The 25,536-nt window shown below is 37.5% G+C and overlaps 1 protein-coding gene across 1 annotated transcript in view; it reads left to right on the forward strand.

Moving 5' to 3' along the window:
- Nucleotides 1-25,536, forward strand: part of Ddx56 (putative ATP-dependent RNA helicase DDX56) — a 30,664-nt gene that overhangs the window by 1,125 nt on the left and 4,003 nt on the right. The window contains exons 2-8 of the mRNA XM_083143287.1: nt 4,063-4,224; nt 7,258-7,392; nt 10,389-10,576; nt 12,321-12,581; nt 15,029-15,202; nt 17,947-18,088; nt 22,592-22,695. Coding sequence (XP_082999413.1) covers nt 4,063-4,224; nt 7,258-7,392; nt 10,389-10,576; nt 12,321-12,581; nt 15,029-15,202; nt 17,947-18,088; nt 22,592-22,695 — 1,166 coding nt within the window. The remainder of the gene's footprint in view (nt 1-4,062; nt 4,225-7,257; nt 7,393-10,388; nt 10,577-12,320; nt 12,582-15,028; nt 15,203-17,946; nt 18,089-22,591; nt 22,696-25,536) is intronic.

Genomic DNA, 25,536 nt, shown 5'->3' on the forward strand with positions numbered 1-25,536 from the left:
TGCAACCTTGAATATTGACGTCAGACGAGGAATGCCTACGTGGTTAGGTTAGGCCTGTTGGGTTAGGTTCCATTAGCATAGATACAAAGAAAAATTATTATTTTCGCTAAGAGACGCGTTAGCTTGTATTGCCTAACATGAAAAAGATCTTTCCTGTGACATCAGAACACAATGTTGCTACAGTGTTGTGCGATAAGTGACACCCATTCAGGTCGGAACCATCTTTCTTTCGTAATTCGTTAATTCTCCTTCCTTTACGCACAACAATCTTGCAACATTGAATATTGACGTCAGACGAGGAATGCCTACGTGGTTAGGTTAGGCCTGTTAGGTTAGGTTCCATTAGCATAAATACAAAAAAATTGTAAAAACAGCTCTCTCCTGTGACGTCCGAACACAATGTTGCTACAATGTTGTGCGATAAGTGACACCCATTCGGGAAAAATGGCTTGTTCCGAACTCAACAGGTGGTTCTAGTGAAAACACGGCGAGGCTGAAACACTGGCTACGGGGTTGCATCGTCTTAACACACGGAACATTGCACTCTGATGCAAAAAGCAAATGGCGGGAGCAGAAACAGCGTGTCGGACAGAGATTTTCGCAGAAAACAAAACGCATTCACATTAAAATGGATCAAATCTACATTCAGGAACTTCCACAACGCTCAAGAAAATGATTTCCGTTAGTACTTTCTCCTGTAAATTTGAAGGAATCCGTTTTACCCATACGATAATGTTACCGGTATGACTTGAGATGACCGGACCCCTATCACATATTCTTCATATTTGACATACTCGCTAATTGAAGCCTCCTAATCACGAATCTGAAGTTAAAATTTGTCGGTCACGTCTAGAAATTACGAACCCTTGACGCTAGCCTCACGAACCATTGGCACTAGCCCCACGAACCATTGGCACATGGTTAGGTTAGTTTCGGTTAGGTTAGGCTAGCAGGTAGAATTTTGTTATCCGCAAAACGTATTTCTTCAATTTTACAGGAGAAAGTACTTACCGAACTGACTTTCCATATACTTTTGAAAGGTCGTGGAAGTGGTTTTTTCCCATCGCTTAATTTATTTCGCCTGTAAATCATGTATTTTAAAAGATTAATGTGTCTCCAATGCACGAAAGCTGTTGCCTCTATGTCCTTCCACTACGTGAACCAAATGTTGCATGCGTTCGATGATGTAACCCCCATTCAGTGTTTCCAAACACACCGTTGTTTTCCAAGAACATGACAATTTTGAAGATGACAATTTTACATGTTGTACATCATGTACATGCGCAGTTTAAAATCTGGTGAAAATAGTTCAAAAGCTAGCTACACCTGTTGAAGATAGTCACTCCGAAAATTAATATTACTATCAACATCAAACTCAAGACACCTAACCAAATAACATTGATCATATATCTAAAAGAAATGCGTAGTCAAGAAATATACATACGTATGTTGAGAATATGCATTTTCTTTTTTGTGCTTGCAGGGTGAAATTAGTCAAGTGGCACCCAAATGATGTACTATTATACAAACCCAGCCACAAGTGTATAACAGAACACTTTCGTTTCACATTTTTTAAAGGTAACAGTAGTATAAGCCGGAGACACATTAAACTCGTTTATTTTCAAATAAAAATCATTGCTACTTACCTCATATGCATAGCAGAACATTTTTCAAGTTGGGGATCACTTTTTTTTCCATGAAAAAAGCGTTATTTTTAACATTATAATCATTTATTGGTGGTTGCTAATTCGGCGGGCAAATCTTGACTCATGTTGTCTGTCGTCAGCTGATATGCAGTATAGTCAGCTGATGTGCAGTGTTTCCAAACTTATGAACCGATAAATGCCGCACAAACTATTCACAAAAGGTTTTTAAGCGAAAATTGAGGCTAGACTCTACTTTACGTCCTTATCTGAATGGTGATTGCTTCTTTGCGTTCGCGGTGCGTGATCGTGGTGCGGCACCCGGCATCTCTTCGGGTAAGTACCTTTTTCTTTTTACACTTTTTGTTCACGATAGCCCCACTATCCATTCACGGGGTCAAGGTATGCCTACGAGGTTAGGTTAGGTCTGTTAGGTTAAGTTCCATTAGCACTCATTTCACCCCTAAATATATGCTTCATCATCCATAAAAATTCCTCAGTACGTTCAATTACGTATATCCGAACAACATCGGTTTTTATCGATTCGCTCCTTCAGGAAATTTTTCCTCGCTTTGGGATTTACGTTGTTGAATTCCTTATGAAATAAGCTTTCCAGCGATATATGACACGTATTCCTTAGGAAAAGGACGTAAACTAGAGTGTTACATTTAATTGGGGAAAAAAAAAAACCGCTCACTCGTCATCTTGTAAAACTACCGCGTAGTTGCTACACTATGAGGGGGTTACATAACCGAACGCACGGAACATTTGATTCACGTAGTCGACGGTAATGGCGGCACGAGCTATCGTACAACGGAGATGCATGATTGACGAAAAATACCTTATTTAGAGGCAAAATACGTTGCACGATTCTAAAAAACAATTTTCCCGGCTTCAGAAAGTCCTCAAGAACGCAATTCCGTAAGTACTTACTCGTCTTTTCTCCTGTAAATTTTAAGAAATCCGTCTCCGGCTTATACTATCGTTACCTTTTTAAAATGAAATATCGTATGCATGCACATAAAGCAAAGGAAAATGGAAAACTGAACATCATTAAACCTAACTTTCTGAATGTAACAAAACCATAAAATCACTAATAACACTATAATTCACCTGCTTGAATGATAGCCAGTGCTCGAAAAATTTTCATCAGAGCTAGGCACCAGCTCTGAAATTCAGGCACCAGGAAACCACCTACTGTCAATTGTGCATACTATAAGAAGTTTAGTATCACCGTATTCAAAACATTGCTAAATCATGTAAGAAAGCAGAAAATTAGGGGTAAGGGACTACTGATTCTATGAAATGTTCAGAACATTGATAAAAAGATCATAACACCATTAAGCCTTGTTTCCATGATATGAAAAACTCAATATGCTGACCAAGGCAGAAATTTATTTTATTTTAAAATGTAAACTAAACATAACATTTCAACCTTCTAGCAAGGTCTTTTGTACTTCGTACAGAGTCTGAAGAAGACCTTGCTAGAAGGTTGAAACATTACGTTTACGTTTTAAAATAAGGTATGACTTGAGATGACCGGACCCCTCTCCGATTTTCTTCATATTTGACATACTCACTAATTGAGGCTTCCTAATCACGAATCTGAAGTTAAAATTTGTCGGTCACGTCTAGAAATTGCGAACCATTGATGCTAGCCTCACGAACCATTGGCGCTAGACCCACGAACCATTGGCACGTGGTTAGGTTAGGCAAACATAGTTAAAATTTGGTGTTGTGGTAGTATCAGGAATATATATATATATGTGGTTGTGAAACAAAGAATTTCGCGAAAATCGACAGTTTCCATTCTGAAAAATAACGCCTTATTTTTGCTTATTTTGCAATTTCTCGACGTTTCCGACAAATTTTAACTTTAGATTCGTGATTAGAAGGCCTCAATTAGTGAGTATGCCAAATATGAAGAAAATCGGAGAGCGGTCCGGTTATCTCAAGTCGTTCCTAAAATAAAATAAATTTCTGCGCTGGTCAGCACATTGAGTCAAATAATAAGTGTTATTTCCATGGTTATAAATGTAATTATAAAATAAGCTAGTATTCCTTTTCATCATAGAACCGTAGCTTCCTACTGAGTTAACACTTTAGTTTGAATTCTGATTGATTAATATTTCACACCAGACAGGTATATATGTAATTTGATGCCAATCAGGACTTCAGATTTAGCCGAGGGCATTTACGAAGTTGATTAGTGAGATGGATTAACAGAATTGGTTGACCACGCTGTCTTCTCGATATTTAGTCTCACTGTCTGCATCATTCTTTTCATTTCGTAATACTGGTGCATAAAATATTTAAATAAGCATGTATAGAGAAACATTTCAAGGACCATTGTGCCTAGAGATAATGAAAATATGTAGTAGCTATTGGATTTGACATTTGTTTTATTTTTGTTTTTTAGGCAATTGCAAAATTGGGATGGTGTGAGCCCACCCTTATCCAGGAAAAGGCTATTCCTCTTATGCTTGAGGGTAAAGATATGTTGATCAGAGCTCGCACAGGTTCAGGCAAAACAGGGGCTTTTGCCATTCCTTTGATACAGAAGATTCTGAATGCAAAACAGGTAGTTATATATTTACATGTATGTGTTTCTGTAGTGTGACCGTTACATCAATTTCCTTCCCAATTTCGTCTTCCTTCTTTGGTAAATGTCTGTTATATCGGAGGACACATTTCTTCATTTTTACAGATACGGAAATGAGTTTCTATAGCATTTTGAAGCTTCGTGGAGGTATTTTCTCACCGTAGAATGCTGCACAACAAGAAATAAGCACTTTTGATATAATAAACTTGCATTTTGTGCAAAGCGACAACATTATGCTGTTGTTTCCATTATGTACCTGCAGGTGGCGCGAGCGTCGAAAGTCACGCGGTCTCGCCAGTGTTTCCAAACGTGCCTTTTTTTTTACGAGATTTTTTCTTTTTTTTAACTATGCTTACCTAACCCAACCTAACCTAACCTTGCCGGAAATGGACCGTGGGGCTATCGTGAATGTTTTTTGGGACTATCCGTCAATGGTTCATGGGGTTATCGTCAATGATTTTTGGGGCTATCCGTCAATGGTTTGTGGAGCTATCAGTCAATGGTTTGTGATGAACACGAAAGTAGGTATTTTTCGGTGAAAAAGGTTGAAACACTACATACCCACTCCAAATAGACAAAACAAAAGCACGACGTCCAATGATGCACAGCTGCGCGCACCATATTGTATGTTCCACAACAAAAGAAAGGAACGAAAATAATTACTTGTAATGTGAAAAATCGGTGTTATTTTCGTGTAAAAAGCATAATGGCACCTTCACCTATGTTCCGCAATACATAATTGGTAAGTACGAACAATCCGAAACATTAAATATCCGATTTTAATGTGTCTCCGATATAACAGACATTTACCCCTTCTTTGATATATTTGCAATGTATGTGCAGCTGATATCTGTATTGATGTATACCATATAAATAACTGTTTTGTTGTTGAGAACAGACTACGAGGGCAGGGCGTGTTGACCCACTATGCCTCTTTGAGAATTACATTGTTTTTTTTATTAATTGACAGATTTTGATGTTTTACGTAAAATAAATTGGTTCCAGGGTGCGTAAAACAAATAAAGAAGATATTTGATCCCAAAGTATAGCTGACATTTTGGAGTACTTTTGCTGCTTTTTATTAGTAAGAACTGTTTGTATGCACTCTCAAGTAGCAGAACACATCAAAGATTGCTATCAGTCCCAAACCTAACAATCCTAACCTAATGACATAAAATTATAGGTACTGTTGTGGAATGTCATGTTTGGGTGCTGTATTCACTTGCACAAGGCCTTTGAGCTTTTTGCTTCACAGTAAGGTAAAACATTTCCGTGAGCTGAAAACAATGGAAAATACAACATAATATTCATAAACCATGCAAAATATTTCACTTTCTCGAGGGAGTACAGAGGGTCAAGGGTACGTGTATCATACACACCATGAAGATCAGGCCTAGGCATGAGTATTCTTTGTAAGCGTTCCTTCATCAGCTTCATATAATCACTGATCATGACTAATTGCAGACAGGTAATGTACAATAACAAAAAAATGTAAGGATTAGATTGTGTAGAATACGTGTTCAATTTATATATTCCTTACAGATGACAGATTTAAACTTTAGTGGACGGGAACTTTTCAAGTGTATGCTTTTCAAACTACATGAGCATTTTTTACACTGAAAAAATATTCTTCAAAATTGCTTGCATGTGTAGGTTAGGCAGGTTAGGTTAGACTGCGATTCTGTTTCTAGTTCCCTCCTCTTTACTTGTGAGAACTTTGCAACCTATACTACAAAATGTTGCCCCGATTACTACTGACAGGTTTACTTATTTCAGTTGATATTCTCACCTTCCAATACACCTTTAGGAGGGGTGTAAGGAGTGACCTTCCACATAGTACACCCAATTGTCAACCTCACTTCCACGTAGTACTCCCTGGACTGCATTTTGCAGACAGGCGAGGCTCTGGCGACTGGCCCTATGCCCATTATACGTAATGTTGTGTGTTGTCCTTTTTTTTTTTTTCCTTATGTGTGCTGAGTGCCTCTGTACAGCCTCAGATTTTAACCAAAGTCAGAATGTTTTAATATTTTAACGACATTGCTGTTATGTTTATTTTAGTTCTGTTAACCTAAGTCAGAATATTTTAGTCTTCCAACATTACAGTTATGTTATTAGTTACATATTAGTTCAGGTAAGGGGCTGGACCCTGTATTAAGTGAGGGTGCAAAATGGCCTAAGTGCTGACGCACCCAAAATTTTAAATTCAAATTCAAACACCTTTACGAAAACCATCCAGTGCATACAGGTTAGACCGAAGGTTTTTTTTTTTTTCACAAGAAAACAAAAAGTATGGCTCAGGTTACTTTACATAGAAATTTAAGTTTTAGTTCCTATGTAACTCCACAAAAATATACTGATCCTTGCTGAAATCAAGGTTCTTGTCCTTCTCGTAATTGTAGGTAATGTGATTTTTTTTATTTCTCTTTAGTGTAATCAAGCTTTCCATCTGTACTCGTATATTATCATATTATATTATATATACTTATATTTTCTTATGTAGCTCATGACAAGGGTTAGGTGGCAGAGCAGCCTATGGCTGAATCTCGCCCGCTAAATAAAGGAATTATTATTATAAGTTGGATCAGTAACGTCAGGGTACGTTCATTCATAAAAATGGCATTTTTGAAGCTATGCAGTGGAATGTTTATTATGTAACCTATCCAATATAAATACTGTTATTGTAATTAAAATTACTACACAATGCATACTTTGTCAACAACAATGGCACACAATTAATTGAACCTTATAAATTACTGCATAACTTTAATATTTAGAATTAATAGTTTCTGACTGTCCAGCTAGGTAGTGGTAATTTTTTTTGCCTACTTCTTTCCACCCGTGTGTATTCTGATATCAGGATTTGAGATACACGTGGGGAGAACCCCCTCCTCCTTTTTTTAATTGAGAAGGGTTCGTTGTTTTTTTTTAATCTTGATTTCATTCTGTGACTAGGCTAACTGAACACTTCAAGAATAACACTGATAAATCTGTGTGTTTGTTGTTTTGTAGGTTGCCGCAGAGCAAGCGGTGCTTGCACTCATCCTTGCACCAACCAGGGAATTGTGCCACCAGATTTATTCACATTTTGTTCAACTGACAATCAAATGTTCAAGGGAAGTTTCCTGTGTTGACATTTCTCCACAGGTACGTTTTGTTTTGCTTAATTACTGCATGCTGTGCGAACTTTCAAAATCCACAAAATACAGAATTTGCGTATGGCTTTTCTCCTCTTTTTGTGCTTTTGTGTTAGCAGCAAGAGCCGACTAAATTTTGGGTTACTACTTCTTTCTATTTTTCAAACAAAAACTCTGATTCAGATGTTGCAGTTTGAATGATCTTTTTTTTTTCTGATTCTGGTGAAAATATATCTAGGATTCATGATAGATGCGGTAAACGCGATTTAAGAATTACTCACGTGAAATTTTTATTTCCACGTTGCACAATTTAATGGATATTTCCGATTAATTTCAAAGACACTCTGTCTTCATTCACTAAGTGGTAGGGCATCTGGAGCAGAAATGGTACCACGTCACTGCATTGTTTGTTCCTGGGCCGGAGTGTCTTCAATTTTTTATTTGATTTGCTTTATTTTACTTCGCTTTTTGTGCCACTTTTGGCTAATTTGCGAAGATGGGGATGAGTGATGATATGATGAAATTGATGAAAGGAGACTCACAAATATCCATTCGAACCCGGGACCCCTGGCATCGTAGCGCAATGTGCTAACCACTCCGCCACAGGGGCTGGCAGGAGTATCTTCGAAATTCATCGGAAATATCCATTAAATTGTGCAATGTGGAAATACAAAATTTGGAAATATTCATTAAATTGTGCAACGTGGAAATTTTAAATTTCACGTGAGTAATATCTATGGAAAAGGCACATAAGTCTCACAATGCAATTTTCTGTTCTTGTTAAGTCACAATGAATCAATTAAAGAAAATATTAACCGTGGTACAGATTAATTGATTCTGTATCAGTATCAGCCAATGTTGGAATATCTGTAAAATTACTAATAATTTTATTGATCTATTTATAAATATCTTATAATTTAGTGCATTATTCTGTCATTTTGTTATAATTTTTATGGATATAAACATATAATCTCCATGCCCTACTTTTTAAAGAAGAAGCTGTCTAAATATACAGCTTCTTTTGCATTGCAGTCATTTGGCAACATACAGTTACTGTATTAAGGGGAGGAGGTACAGTTACGCACCAATTGTGCATTTATGTTGCTAGTGGAAGCAGTGTTTTATGTTGATTATTAAGCTGGACACTACATTTGAAAAATATGAAGAATAAGGATTTTTGGAATCCCATCTATTCCTTATGGGAAATCAACTTCAACATCAAGTTACGGCTAATCAATTGGGAGTTTCAAATTTTCTGCTTGGCAATCACTTCTTTAAACTGCCCTCTTCCCGTTGATATCATTTTCTATTCCATCAGAAATTTGATATTCCCAAGATGATAAATCAAAAAAATACATATGCCCAATGCATTTCTCCTTGCATCCTGGCAGTGTTGTCAAACCTGGTGCGCATAAAATAGCTAAATTTCACCTTAAATGGAGTGAAAACCGACTTTCAAGGAGCTAGATTTACGAAGTGCTTCTTAGAGTATTGTTAGTTGTCAAAGGGGTGGGGCGCTGCTATTACCGTTAACTCTAAATTGATGACAAGTTATTCTTAGTTTTCACCATCTAGATCCGGTGGCATCACCCATCTCATGGTCATATGAAATCAAATAAAAAATAAAGGTTATTTATAAAAAAAAAGTAGCTGGGGATATAAGAGGGGGTGGGGTGACGCAGCCAATATAAGAAATGTATAACGTGCAAAATGTATAATCATGGCAAAAGTTGGTCTATGTGGGCCGGAACCAGTGATGGTATCATAGTGGGGCACGGAGATGGTTGCCCCAGTTCACAGCCAAACGAGTGCACGAAATTGCCAGATCTGGCTACAAGAGAGCTAAGTTGACAACACTGACTCGGAGGGGAAAGCCGGGAGGAGACTGTCCCGCATGCCCTTAAGGAACCATTCACATTCTTCATGGAACATTCGGAATTTTAAATCGGATCGGTAGAATAGAGGATATTGGTAAATTTTATATTACGTACTTTATCGGTGTCAGTCAAAATTTCATATCCACCCATCCCTAGAAAATATTATCAGTATAATTTTACATTGAGCATGTGTGAAGATTCTAAACGGCAATGATTCAACATGTACATCATGTCTGTAATGTTTGCTGTTAAAAGAATAAAAATAAATACAGTTGAATCCCTATTTTATATTTCCGGATTTCACATTTTCCCGCATTATACATTCAATCATGATGGTCCCAACAGAGCTAAATGTTATAAAATTTCCTCGATTTTACATTTTCCTGTTTTTAAGATTTTTAGCCTGGTCCCCTGAAAAACATAAAATCGATCTTCCGCTGTATTTTCTCCATTTTTTTACTTAGGGTGCAAAGTGACAATTTCCCACCAGGCATGCATTAATTTCAATATCTTCAGAATGGCCACTGCTACTGAAAAGAATATGAATTTCTCCCCATGTTGCAAATGGAAGCATTATTTTAAGTTCATAAGCTAGATACGATGCGTAAAAATATAAGTATTTTCTAAATCTTGTATTCCTTATGGACAAGCAACTGCATATTACAGATAATCAAATGGAAGTTTCAACTTTTTGCACCACAAATAGAGCCTTCAACCTGTCTTCTTTCCATTCATATGTTTTTCTATGCCATTGGAAGTTTGATATGCCCAAGAGAACTAATAAAATAATACTCCCATAAGCGTAATGTTAATTTTCTTCCTCTCCTACAACCATCCAGGGCACTGACCTCTCCTTCTCCAGCTTGCCATGGGGAAAGATTTGTGGGGGAGGGCTCTTTAGGGTCTGTAAAGAACCTCGTTTTTGACTGGACACTGAAACTGTTTCTCGTGACCTTAAGTGCTGTTTTCCCGAACATCCTAGATATGATCTGCAACAACCAAAATAAAATATGATCTGTGTGCTTGTGAAATCATAATTCTGAAATATGCTTATTTTTTGTTCCTTTTATATTAGTAGTAGTATTGATTGTCATTAATGCAGTGGTTCATTTTTGTTGTTGTTGTTTAGCTGTCTGTCAAAGCCCAACGGCCAATTCTGGTAGATCTTCCTGATGTCGTCATAGCAACTCCTTCCCGTGCTCTCCTTCATCTGAAGGCAGAGACGCTGAAACTGGATTCACTGCAAATGTTGGTGATAGATGAGGCCGATTTGATATTTTCATTTGGTTACGAGGCAGATATGAAGCAAGTTTTGAGGTAAGTTGTTTTAGATTTCTAATATGTGCGCTAATTTGCAACTGCTTCTTTCGTTCCTCGAAAATTTGAATTTCCTAATTACTAGTCAATGTTTCCCTGTGCCTTGCACCATTCCATGAAGGCGTGTAGGGGGTGTGGAGTTACGGCTCCACACTTTCTTGATCACGGCCTTTACCCCCCCCCCCCAGAGTTTCTTCCAGGTAACCACTTTATACGATGCTGAGTGGGCGTCGTAGCTGCTTGAACAGGTGGATTTTGAATTTACAAGAGTGTATAGTGATGACTTTCACAGGATAGTAGGGCCTTCTTGATGTGTAGTAGTAGTGTCGTCGCCTTGTAATCAAGGGGTCCTGGGTTCAATACCCGGTGGAGGCACATGGTAGTTCGGATCCCACTTTAAACTGTAGGTCCAGTCCCAATGAGCCTTACTGTGCATAATGTGGACTTAAAACACAAAATCACCAACCAACTTTCCCCTAACATCTAAAATTAAGTGATTCCCCCCTTGAAAATTATGTTTAGCCAGATCAATATCCTGAAATATCCGGGTACAGCAATGTACACAACCCTAAGTGTCCGTGACTGTATGTAAGGCAAGAATGTTGTTTCCCCCTTCTTATAGGACCTTTGCTTGAACATAAAAGAATTGAAGATATGTCCAGGCAATTTGAAAATTTAACATGGAGGTCTTTCAAAAGTATCATGGAAAATTCATTGGTAAATCATAAAATCTACAACTAACAACAAACCTGACTGGCAACTGAGAAAAAGTTGTAATGCTAGAGTGTCTTGAGTGATCACCAAACTCACCCAGCCATGGAGATACTTGCCAAATTTGAAAATAACAGGCTACCATGGGGGGGGGGGGGAGTGAGTGTTGTAATTTTTTGGTTCATACAGGCTACGAGGACGTTCATTAGTACCTAATTGTACAGAAAGGGATGCCATTTACTTGTTAATGTTTCAATAGAATCTCTTGGAAATGAGTACTGTGGCATGCGAAACATTCTTCTTGGTGCTGTCCATTGCTCGTTCTATAGAGCGACCACAAGGAAATAAAAATTTTGGATGAAAAGTCCCTGCACAGCTTTTCCTTCCTCCGTTCAGCTCGGGCCGTAAGAAAGCATGATTCACTCTCCCCTCCCCTCCATGCGGGACTGCGGTGCACAGGAGTTGCGGGTCTGTGCAGGTTTCTTTGCTTGTGGTTCCACTATAGCATGTTTGTTGGCATACTGGTAGCGACATCTCTGATAAAATTCTTCAATTCCAAGATCATAGCAGGTTATGTTTGGAATACTTGTTGCCTAAGAACCCCACAAGAAGTAGTCCAAAGAGGACAAATCCATCGACAGAGCTCGCCATGGGTTGTCTCCATAATGGGGAAGTCACTTGCTATGACAAGGTTCATTGCAAGAAATCCATCACACTGCAGAGTAACAACAAACAATAAGCGTAGCACAGTCTACTGCATATGGCAATTCATGCACAGTATAACAATACTGTTGCCGTCATTTCCTACTGGAATTATGCTATGAATGTTGTCGCACCCTGCATGAAACTGCAAAAAGTGTCTCAGGGTCAGTTCCAACCATGTAATGTAGTCAACCAATCAGGAATCAGTAACAGTATAGTAAAACGATGAAAAATTTGACATTTAATGTCATCCAGTGAGTATACCATATTCCTAACATTGTACGTGAATAGAAAGTGGAATAAACCTTTCTCTTTTTATCTCATTTTGCAGGTATTTGCCTCGTGTGTGTCAAACTGCGTTATCAAGTGCCACATTGTCTGAGGATGTCCTTAGTCTAAAGAAGCTTGCTCTGCACAATCCTGTTATCCTGAAGCTTCAAGAGCCTGATGTGGCTCCCACGTCTCAGCTGACGCACTATCACCTCGCTGCGGAGGAGTTGGAGAAGGCAACCATCCTGTATTCCCTTGTAAAGCTGAATTTAGTCAGAGGGAAAACAATAGTATTTGTCAATACAGTGGACAAGTGTTACAAGTTAGTGAAATTTTAATATTTGATTCAAGTTTAGCTTTTATCAACATATGGAAATAAGGTAATCATTAGAGGCACTTATGATGTAGTGGTAACGTTGTCACCTTGTAATCAAGGAGTCCCGGGTTCGTTTTCTGCTGTGCACATTGCACAGTGGTTCGGATCCCACTTAAACTTTACATCCACTCTCGATTAGCCTATCTGTACATTAAGTGGACTTAATTCAACAACAATTCTCTCAAAATCCATTGCATAAGAAGTACACAGTTTAGAGTTCTGCTATTCCATTTTTAAAAAAAGGAAGAAAAAGCTGAGCAAAATTCCCCCATGTACTTCCTGAATGTGCCCATTATTGTCATGTAATAAGAGATCCGCAATAAGGACATTGTAGGAATTTATAACAAATGCACATATTTTATGGTTGTTATATTATGTCAATATTATATGGTTGGTATTATTTCTCTTAGTCTAATTTTCTTTGGAGGAAAGTGCCTCTGTGAAGACATTTTTTGAGAAATTAGCAACTATTCATATTCAACCATAGGATTGGATTTTAATTTATTTGAAGATGGGGACATAGAAATTGGTATTTGTCATCTTAAAAAGAAAATACATTTTATGCTTAAGGTTGAAGTCTAAAAATGAAAAAAACAAAACATCTAGAGTCGTTTTCACGTTCAGAAGACACAACGGCGCTTATGGAGAAACCGCACAGTGTTGCCATTACAGCGCTAGCTCATGTCGCCGGGAAATGATGACCTTCCTTCACAATGAAGGTGTTACATATTTTGTATATATAATGATAATTATAAGTAATTATTAATATTATACTGTGAACGTTACAGTTACCCCTTTCACTATGATACATTGCGATCACTACACACGCGAGTGTAATGCACGAATATGACACTTCAGAAATCACTTAAAAAAGTAAAAATCACTGAGAGCTCACACAACTGAAAACACTTTTTCGGGAGAGGGAAAAAGTCTAAACAGACCAAAGCAGATCTCTCACTCAAGTAAGGGGAACCTGGCACATGGGTTAGATTAAGTTGCAACCCAAACAAACAAATTAGTTATGGCCCACGTGAACTGATAAGACGTGAATGACTCAAGCAAGGCATGTCATATATCTATCTTGAAGCCCCATATTTTGTCACGTGTTGGAAAGCCTTTCAAAGGTTAATATGGTGTCTATGAATTTATGTGTACGTTGGAAACTGAAAGGTGATCTTCATTTCAGTATTAATGTCGACAGTAATGTAAACAAAAACAACTATTTGCGACAGCACTAATGTTGCTCACAACAGCAGCATTGGAAATAATTGTCAATTATTAAATTTAAGTAATTTCAATTCTATTATAACAAACTGCATGAAGTTCATATTTTTACTGAATGGAAATAAAATAACTGGAAAACTTGGTGGTGATTAGCCGGAATGCTGTGGTGAGTCGGCTCAAGATGGCCAGACGTCTCCTTACTTCGCGCGCGGTTCGGGTTAAAAAGAAACTCCAAATGCATGGAAGTAATATTTCTGGGAACCTTTGAGTGGTTATAAAAAATAATTTCATTATTTTCTCCACAACTTTGTCGCTGGAAGTTTTTACTTGGAATTACAGAACAAAAAATGGCCAGCAACGACATTTTCTACTGCATGAATATAAAAAATCTCCACATACTTTATTTGAATATTTTTTTAATGCAAATATGCTTTAAAGTATTGATAAATTCTGAGTACCACCGTCACCTATGACAATTAAAAAACAGTGTCAATTTTTTTCATAATGAAAGCTTCAATTTTACGGCATGTTTCAACGTTAAGAATGAAAACAATGTAAAAATTGTGTTTTCACAGAAAATTTGCGTTTTAAATTTATCTAAAATTATGTAAGCAAGTTACCAGTTTTTTGTGTTCACCATCGTATTCTCTACAAAATTTCCTGCAAAACTGCAGGTACCGATTTTACTTAAGCTAAATTTGTAAATCCAGAAATTTGACAACAGCGCGCTCGTATTTCCCATAAGAAAAGCATTGCCCATAAGAGCCCATTGTGTCTTCTGAACGTGGAAACGACTCTAGGGGAGAATTGTAATGTTATGTCGGATTAGGATAAGAAGGGTTTAGTGTATCATGTTAGAGAAGGCCTGCATTGTATTTTAAAATATAACTTTTTATTTCTTGTAAAAGTGGAAGTAGGAGACACTCACCAGACACAGTAAGGATTCAAATTTTCGCTGCCACAAGCCTTATCTTCTGGTGTAGAAGCGAAATAAGAGAGATTGCTTTGCTTCTACACCTGCAGCTAGCAGCTGCGAAAATTTGAGTTTTTTCTGTGTCTGGTATGTGTTTCCTCTTTCCTCTTTGGCTTGTTATTTAGCCCTTCCTTTTATCCACTTTTTATTTGTTTGCATTCATAATAATAAAAGTTCAAATCGTTAATCATTGCAGGATAAAACTTTATCTGGAACAATTTGGAATTCCAGCATGTGTTTTGAACTCGGAAATGCCCGCTAAAGTGCGATGCCATGCTGTTGGCCAGTTTAACCAAGGGTTGTACGATATAATTGTGGCGTCAGATGAGAAAGCATTGGAGGAACCAGCAGCTGCACCTGCAAAAAGCAAGTAAGTAAAAAAAGAAGGGATATGCTTCACGCCTCTAGCCAGGCAGGGGCCAGGGGGCTCAGCCCCCCTAGCACTGAGGTCAGCCCCTTGACATTAGGTAAAACTATTTTGTGTAATTTGTTTGCAGTGAAAATGTAGACGGCAGATATTATTTTGCTCGCAACTTTGATGGAGGATAAATTCAGGGAGCATGAACAGCAGCCATTACATTCATTCATCTTATTTATAAGAAAGTAGTGGCAAGTATTTAGGAGATTCTCTTCTCTAGACTTCAGAAAGTTACTTCACAGGGGAGCTTCTTTATCTGTATCTTCGTTGCCCCTGTTGCGACCTCCCATTTATACAGAAATATGTGACTTTGATTGGGGAGTGGAATGTACACTAGGCACCAGTGGCGTATACTGGATTAAGAACCTGGGCTATCGCACCATATCATAGTGTTTGAACGGACAAAAATTTGCTGATGGGGGTGTTTTTAACTCATTTGGGGTGGCAGGTTGAAGTGATGTGAGACTGTGATTAAAAATATATACTTCATAAATAAAACATGGAAATGTACACTGTCAGTAAGGAAAGGATTTCAAGAATTTTATTCTCATTTGCATAAATAAGAGGCCCATATTGTGAAATATTATGTAGGCCTATATACGAGAATAAAAATAAAATTTCAACCTACCTATTTTCACGATTTTAAGTTCGGGTACACCTTGTTGGTGCAGTGGTAACATCGTCACCTTGAAACTAAGGGGTCCCGGGTTCGATACATGGTGGTTTAGATACCACTTTAACTGTAGGTCCGATCCTCATTAGCTTATCTGTTCATAAAGTGGACATACAAGGAAAATCCACAACGATTTGGAGCCTATCATTATTCGTAAGCCGAATAGACAGCTTGTTAATTATGTCCCTTATTTCAGTTCACTACACAACACAGCACATATCATTCACAAAAATACAATCCACTCACTACTGTATTCACACGCTGCCTCTAAATAAATATCATGCACCAAGACCACTCGACGCGATCTAGACTAGAACTGGTCCTTGTCATTTCAGTAATTTTTAGATGCACTCATAAACCATTCTCGCTCAGCCAACAATTTTCTACTCCCCACTGTATCTCTAGTTGTTTGAAGGTCAACGACCTCTTCTTCAACTCCTCTGGAAGCGTTCAATGATGTTCTTGTCCCTGCCATATGACACACTTTTCCCTTGCATGCGATAATTGGGCTTCAAAATTCACCATTCCTGGGAAAATTACATGCTGGGAAAAATTGGTTTGCAACACTGACCCAGACTGTTAAGGAAGTTCAGGGGGTTTTTCCCCCACCATATGCAACCCTGTTCTCTCTCCTGTAACAGTTTAGCTCCACAATTCCCCAATCCTGGGGAAATTATATGCTGGAAAAAATTGGTTTGCAACATTGATCGGGTGATTCTTAAGGTAGCCCTGTCAAACTTGCCCATTACCCCCGTGGAGTTGTCCCTCTGTGCTGGGCCAGCCGTCTCGCGAATTCAAAGAAAGCGGGCAATGTTTCCAACTCCTAAGAAATCAGGTTCATCTTCTTACTGAAATGAACAATTTTATGCACATTTTCTGATAGATATTTTTTCTGTATTTTATTCACTGAGTCTGGGCTTCGCAGATAGCCTAAATAGCCCCGAATATACGCCTCTGCTAGGCACTGTGATTGAATATTGTCCCTCTTTTCTTGGGTGATATAAATATCTGTATCATCAAATGTAGTATGGAGTGTGTAGTAAGGGATGATTTCAGTAGCAGCCAATTAACACTTCAAGTAATATTTTAAAAGGTATAAAAAAATGTAGTATTTGTGTGATGTTTCTAAACTTTATGTAACTTAATGACCACCTCCCCCCCCCCCAAACACACATAATTTACCTTCATTTAATACTGTAAAACTTTTGAAAAATGGACTTGAATTACAAATCCCCCCTGATAAACCATGAGCTCCCCTGGAGATCAATTCTGGCTACGGGCCTGATATGCCCAACAATAAAACATTTGTTTTGACATTAGTATTACTTATGTAAACATTGCTTATTTAGCATCACTTTTCTATCTTACTAAGTTATTCACGGCAATGAGTATAAAAAATAATTAGGTGAAATTCATGAAGGGACAAGGCTGTACCAGGAGTCGAACACCAGACGTACCTTAATGCAAAGATTAGAGCAGATCATTCACATCACATGTTATAGCCTTGGAGGATTGCCCATAATTATTAAAAATCTAGTTACAACATTATTTTTTTCTCTTTCGATTTGATTTTATTACAATTAGAAATTCCATGCCATCATAACAAAAACTGTGAAAATTAGATGTTGATCTGAAATTAGCATGGCAAGGCTGTATGTTTATATTTATTTCCAAACTATACACCAAGAGACATCTCAATCCTTTTGACTAATTTATTAGTAAATAAACAAAGTGCTTCTCATTAATTTAAACAAAGTGTACTTTCCGACAGAAATAAAATTTAAGGTGAGTAAACTTTTGCAAATTTTGAATATTTTAGGAACTATGTGAATTGTATAATTTTCAATGCTTCTACATGTGTAACAAAACCAATTTCATGGTTAAGTATCAACTGTTAATAATCTCAGTCTCTTATAAGTGAACCAGTACATATTTTTAAGTAAAAGTTTTGAAAAAATATAAAGTCGAGGTTCTGCTGTATTTTCGTTTATAACATCTTGAACAATTACTTCTTTCATTGCAGAAAACGAAAGGAAGATAAGGAATCTGGAGTGTCACGAGGAATAGATTTTCAGTTTGTGTCCAATGTCATAAATTTTGATTTTCCTCTGGACGTTAACTCTTATGTCCATAGAGTAGGAAGAACAGCAAGAGGTAGTAACAAGGTAAATTTTCATTCATGATGCAGTAAACGTGCTTTTAGCATTTCATACATGAAGTATGGTGTTTCCACTTTGTGAAATCATCCAGATTCGCATCGCCGAAACACCAGATTTCACATGTGAAAAAAAAGGTAAATTTTCTTGTGATAGAAATTAATTTTCATTATTATTATTTGTTCCGGGTATCATGGCAAAATTACTGCAATCCTTACTGCGGGGTTTCCAGAAGTCCATTTGGTGTTATTTTTTTGTCCATGTCTTTTCTGCCACTAATTGCAATAATGATGATGATCAGATGAAATTCGAGAGGTCTAAGACTCAAAACCAGATCCTTTAGTGGCCGCTTAATAAAGTCCGTGGATTTATGTCCCCATCAGCAACCCTTTCATAAAACTTAACACTCGCAACAATAGCAAACAATAGCCAAACTGCTCCCGATAAGCACGTGCACTCGGACGTTGTTGCCACATTTTCTTTACTTACATTTCTTGTAGTTGCAAGGCACCTCTCGTTATTTTTGCTCCATAACCACGTGCGGGGTTGATTCTTTTTAACTAGTTGTGTTGTGTTATTTCATTGTTGTGTTATGCTGCTCTTTTGCTGCTTTGTTATAGTATAGTGTTGTGCTTTTAGTTTTTCCTTAGACTTTGTTTGCATAATGCAAGTTATCACTCACAGCTGTTAGTGAAAATCCCAAGTCTGAAGACAACATTGCAGGATATTATTTCCTTCATGGAAAGCAGAGGTGCCCATCCCCCCCCCCCCCCCAAAGCCAATGGCACATTCCCCCCAAAAATCATGTCATGCATCCTCCCAGATCATATCATGTCCCCCCCCAAAAAAAACACATAATTTGCGCCCTCAAACCATATCGTAATCCCCACAAAGTATTTAATTATGACAGCGTGTCTACCGAAAGTAACTTTTTTCTTAGCTTTACAGAACACTATACTTGATCTGCCGTTATTCCCTAAACAGGGGTGCCCATCACTCAAGACCACCCCTAAAATCGTTCATAATCCCCCGAAAATAGTTTCGATGAATGTGTAATAGTTGATGTCTATTTGAATGAAATACCATGTTTCATTGTCCATATTTTTTGATTGTTTGATTTTCGAAAAAACTTGAAGCTAGCACATTGATTGGTTAAATGTAGTAAATTAAAATATGTAAATATGCATATAAATAGTATTTTTGAGTGGGTTTATAAAACTCAATTTGAGTATTTAACACAAATTGTTACACAACTTAAAGATAAAGATAGAATAATTAAACCAAGATAGAATAATTAAACCTTGGCAAACCAAATAATATGCTCCAGCCGTATGGCAGATTCAATTTGTTTCACGAGACATTACAGAACCCTAGCTAGAAATTCTTAACCTCAGGGCGATAATATAACAGGGTTCCTCTTTCAAAAAAATCACCCCCACCATCCGTTTTCCTGGGGTAAATATAATTATTTTAGTAACAAACCATAATCCATAACAATAATTACTTGAATTCTATCTTCAGTGCAAATGTAAAATTTTCCTGTGACAAGTTAGAAATGCGGATTCTATATATTTTTGTCCCAAATGATGCACCTGCTTTAAATTAAGCAGTATACCAACACTAAGCATTATATTTTAATAAGTGATGTTATTAATGAATATCGTGAATATTGCTTATGTCTTGTAATGCTGATATAGTATAAAACTTCACATTCTCCTCAGTAAAGCGCCAAACACGCATTCTCGCAACACACGATTGCGAGTGAAGTGAGCAAGAAAATGTTTACATCCATTTCTTTGCAGGCTTGCAAAAATATTAATTTAATGGGTTGTCAATACTTTCTTAAAATCCCGAGATATTTAGTCTTTTCCGGCTTCTCTCAATTTGGCAACATCACTTTCCTACTCCAGTTTGTTGCTTCTACTTCAAGAGAAAACCGCCAGCTTGGGTGTTTCTTTTAACAAAGAGTACCCTCCCTTTGTTAACCGCTGGGGATATAATGAACGCGCGGACTTTACTGGACTGGCTCATCTTGTTCTGACAATCTCATATACTCCTAACAGGAAGTTTTACATATTTGAACTTCAATCTTCACATGTTATACTTTTAAACATTTTATGGTTTAACCCTCCGTTGGTATATGTGTGAGTGCGTCGCTCACCCTTGGATATAATTGTACGTTTTTCAGGCCCAGATAATGATATCACTTTCTGGTCTTGTTTAGCTGTATTTTGGAATGTCTATGACGCCAGTTATAGCTTGTGGCATTGTTCTCGTCTGCACAGACATGTCATTTTGACGACAGTCCATGTTTTGTGAGCGCCGCATTCACACGAATACCAACCACGTAACAATTTTTTTCACAAATATTTTATTTCTGCGTGCACTGAATTTGAGTTGTCACTGTTTTCTATTTTGATTCTTCGGTAATTATTTTGTTTGACTTAATTCACTTATTACTGTCATTATTTCTGGCTAAATGAACTTTCAAACCTGATTTTTGGTACAAATGAACAACGGCAGTTCTGAGCATTGCTTGCTGAACCGAGTGATGACAAAAAAGAGAAGACCTTGGCAGGGTGTTTGATTCTCAGGGCACAGATGATAATGTTGTTGAGGTGTTATTGAAAAGCAAAAATGATAGCAACAGGGATCAAACTCCTTGTGAAGATGAGCATATTTTTACGTGTTCTTTTCCCTCAATATATTGGGCAGGATGAAGCTATGAAGTAGAATGTACATCTCCCTCGTCAACAAGTAATAAATTATTGAATTTATTACTAATGTTGTACAAATTAGTTAACATCAAAAGTAAATGCCAAATAAAATTATAAGAATTGTTGTGTTTTTCATGATAAATTCTCTCTCACATTAGGTAATCAGTAATATTGCAATAAAGGAATATCATTTTGTTATTATGTAATAAATAAAATAAATTTTCAGATGTAAGTGATATATGTTAAGCAATATATATTTTTAATGTGATAAATGTAAAATGATATTTGAATAATGCCAAAAAACATGAAATTCATGTGTGAGCGCCATGCTCACACGTATACCAACCATGTTACTCTGAAACACGTATACCAACGGAGGGTTAACCTATGTTGTGAAGTTTTTAAATGATTTAAACTAGGGCCCAGCCCGATACTGATTCTGACATATCGGTTCCGGAAAGTATTGGTTGGCATTCATTTGCCAAAACCAGCAAATATTTTTTCAGCTTTTGGTCCTTCACAGGGTCTGCAAAAATACCATGGATCACTTTCATGAACTTTGTTTATCCTCGAAATTAGCCAAAATTCGAAGATTCACTGTGTTTTGTGTGAATAATTGAAATTTGTATATTGTGTATTTTTAATATTCTAATGTAATTCTTGAATATTTTAAAGCAGAAGTCTTGGTAAATTGATACACATAATTAGAGTGAAATACGCACTAATGTTGAACAGTATTTTGAGCCAGTTTTAAAGTTACAATTTTCATGCATCATTGTCTGTATGTTTCAGCATCGGTATGGTTGATTGAATGAGTTTATTTTACTTCTATTTTCTGCCACTTTTTGGCTAATCGCGAAGATGAGGATGAAATGATTAAATTGATGGAGGGACACTCGCAAAGAACATCCATATCCAGGCTGGGGTTCGAACATGGGAATCTGACGTGGTAGCATGCTGTGATAACCACTCTGACACTGAGGTCAGCAGCATTGGTATTGTTCAGCTCTAGTTTAAGCTACTTAGGAAACTTGAAGAACCCTTGGAAATATGACCAAAACGTTGTCTGAATTGCAACACCCAAATGGCAACTGTCTGTAACTCCACATGTATTTCATGTATCCAAATTAATTATACATCAATGAATATACATAGCCATAAAGTTTCTGTGAGTTACGTAGTAATTAGTACATTTCTACGAGTCGCACCGAGGATGTCCTGCTGATACTCGATTTCCCGCCAGATTGCCTGTAGCATGTGTGGTGTCACTGTCCCAGTGGCAACTGCAATCGTTTCACGAAAGCTGTTCCATAGTGTCACTTTGGTTGTTTCACGAAAGCTGTTCCATAGTGTCACTTTGGTTGAATACGCCATGTCCTTGACATGCCCCACAGTATTGGTTACTAACTTAAGATTTAAAGACAAATTATTACTTCAAATACTTTCACCGTCTGAAATACAAACAAACAACGTCACCTTCCTTTCTTCTAATTATTTCAAATTTTCACAGTTATGCTACCGTCTGCCACCTGGCATACGGAACAAAAATTGTCTCATATGTTCATTATAAAAAATTCAAATTAGGGCATTCCAATCTGGATACCCTGTATCTGAAACAGAACCACTTGTAAGCACTTTTGTATGTTATCTTATTCTCACACATTAGGTTCATAAATTTATTTGATATACTCATTTTTTGGAGATGCTACAAATATTTTTTTATATTTTATTGTTCTGTTTTGTGGGATTTTAGTGCATTTGGCATTTTTTATATGTATATTATATGTAATTTCAGGGCACAGCATTGTCCTTCTTTAATATTGAAGAGCGTGTTCAGATGGAGAAGGTGGAAAAATATCTTCAAGAGCGTCTGTCAGAGGTTGGGGAAGGAGTTTTTAAGTAAGTAGCCGAGTGTAGTAGTGCTTTTTGTAATTGGAAGGGAAACTCAATTAGCTGAATTTTCATATTGCATAACTTACACCTTTTTCCAATATAATTATGTTCACTGTATTTACGAGTTGTGTTGAGCAGCCATTACCATGGGATTTAAATGAGCTTTGCATAACCTGGTCCCTCCCAAAACTCTGCCAGCTATTAAAAAATACTGTTCAATGCAATGAATATTTTTGCAAAGGAATTTGTGACATATAATAAAATCATTATTTTATCATTGCTCAGACAGAAATATCAGTTTGGAACTGGGGGGATCATGTCAAATGAGATGAAAACAGTCGTTCAGAGCAACAAACAATAAAATAAATAATAATAAATTTGCCATTATTTATTTTGAGCCTTGGCAACACTGATTGAAGTTAGGTGCGATTTGACGTTTGGACGGAATCGTCTGGCATTATTGACCATAACGTACTTCAAATGTTTTGTCAATAGCTTGATTTGTGTTGTTTATGTTGCCTTGGAGTTTGCACGACAACAATAAAATGGAATTAACTCGTGAACATTTTCGTGCGATGATTTTTTACGATTTTCGACTTGGATTATCAAAACAAGAGTGCATCGATCAACTTACTTCCACATTTGGCGATGAAGCCCCATCCTTTGCCACTGTGAAACGCTGGTATAACGAATTTAATCGTGGCCGCCATTCGCTCACCGACGAGATTCGCGAAGGTCGTCCAGAATCAGTTGTTGTTCAAGAAAACATTGATGCTGTGCAAAACCTAATACTGCAAGATCGTCATGTGACATACTGTGAGATTGAGGCAACCATAGGCATTAGTTCCACCAGCATATATAAAATATTACATGATAATTTAGCTGTGAGAAAGGTATGTTCTCGTTGGATCCCACACAATTTGACAAAAACTCAAAAAGACGCTCGCGTCAATTGGTGCAAACAAATGCTCAATAAATACAATCGTGGTGCTTCAAAAGACGTATATAAGATTGTAACAGGTGACGAATCATGGATATATGCATATGAGCCGGAACGTAAACAGCAGTCGACTGTATGGGTGTTTCAAGATGAACCCAATCCGACAAAAGTTGTTCGCGCTCGAAGCACATCGAAACAAATGGTCGCCTGTTTTTTCGGGAAAACTGGTCATGTGGCAACTGTGCCTTTAGAGGAACGTAGAACGGTCAACTCTGAATGGTACACAACAATTTGTTTGCCAGAGATCTTCTGTCAAATACGGAAAACAAACAAACGCCGTCGGATCATTCTTCATTAAGACAATGCCAGCTGTCACACATCTCGTCTAACAACCGACTTTACGAACGGTCAAAAAATCGAATTGATGGGTCATCTGCCGTACAGTCCTGATTTGGCACCCAATGACTTCTTCTTGTTCCCGAATGTCAAGAATAAATTGCGTGGACAACGATTTTCGTCGGCGGAAGATGCCGTTGATGCGTTCAAAAACCATATTATGGAGGTGTCTCAAGAAGATTGGAAAAACTGCTTTGACAAATGGTTCGAACGAATGCAAAAGTGTATTGACCATAAAGGAGAATACTTCGAAAAACAATAAAGCAGTTTTCAATGCCAAATTCCTGTTTTTTCATTGTTAGGCTCAAAATATAAATAGTGACCCTCGTACACTTGCCCAGCAGTGAAGCAAGAAGTTCCCAAATGAATGGTGGCAGGTAAGGTAAGGTCCCCCCCCTTGCAATTTGCACCATACCATGAAGCATATATAGGGGGATGTGGGGTTAGGGCTCACACATTCTTTTTTAGGTGGTGTGATGAACACCATGCTCCGGCAACTTTTTACCCCAGGTACACATTTATTTGAGGCTGAGCGAGCCACAGGGCCATTTATTTTATGCTGGGAAAAGGTTGGGAAAATTCCGACTGTGGATTACTCACCCACCCTGGAAATCAAACCTGGGTCTCCCACATGACAGCCAGATGCCCTACCGACTAGACCTTCGCAGCTCATGGATTGTGGCAGGGGCCACCGAAGTTAATAGAGCCATTAAAGATAAGTTTCACAGATAAAATTAGTAATACATGTATTTAAACAACTTATAAATGTTTACAGACAACTTATAAATGTTTACAGACTGCCTGTCCATTTTTCTTGTCACCCGTTACAGATATTTCTGTTCACCCTTATCAAGTAAGGCAACATAGTGAATAATGCCTTAATAAGGTAACACAAGGGACTTACAGACCACACCAGAGGAAGTGTTAATTTGTTTGCAAGAAAGCAGACACATACAGCTTGACCAAGGTAAAAATGCCCGTGCCTCTGTTGTATTTTCAACCATAAGCAAGCAGATTGAGCATGGGCAATGCAATCAGTTGCTTGCATTGTTCCCATATTCCTACTTTTCCGAATTGTGCAACACTTTAAAAGGCATGAGGGAAGAGGAAGCGGTAGGAGGAAACAAATGACTGTGTACTTTAGTTTGGAAGTTTGCTATGGGCATTCTTAGCTTGGTTAAACTGTAAGGAACATGATTTTGAGTGTCTACAAAGTAATTGTGAAAAATATTCAACTATATTAACATTAAGTTCATAAACAGTTTTGGTTTCAAGTCCACTCTATGCACAGAAAGGTTAATTAGGACTGGACCTACAGTTTAAAGTGGGATCCGAACCACTATTTGCCTTCACCTGGTATTAACGTGGGACCCCTTGATTACAAGGCAACGACGTTACCACTATGACATCGAGGAGGCCCTTTCAGAAGCAGTAAAATGACAGGTACATACATTGCAAGTTACTAGCCCCTCCTAACAATTTTGAAACCTGCTGCTTTTTTTTATGTTGGG

Source organism: Lepisma saccharinum, chromosome 21 (genome assembly GCF_977018435.1).
Source record: "Lepisma saccharinum chromosome 21, izLepSacc3.1, whole genome shotgun sequence".
Classification (NCBI taxonomy): Eukaryota; Metazoa; Arthropoda; class Insecta; order Zygentoma; family Lepismatidae; genus Lepisma; species Lepisma saccharinum.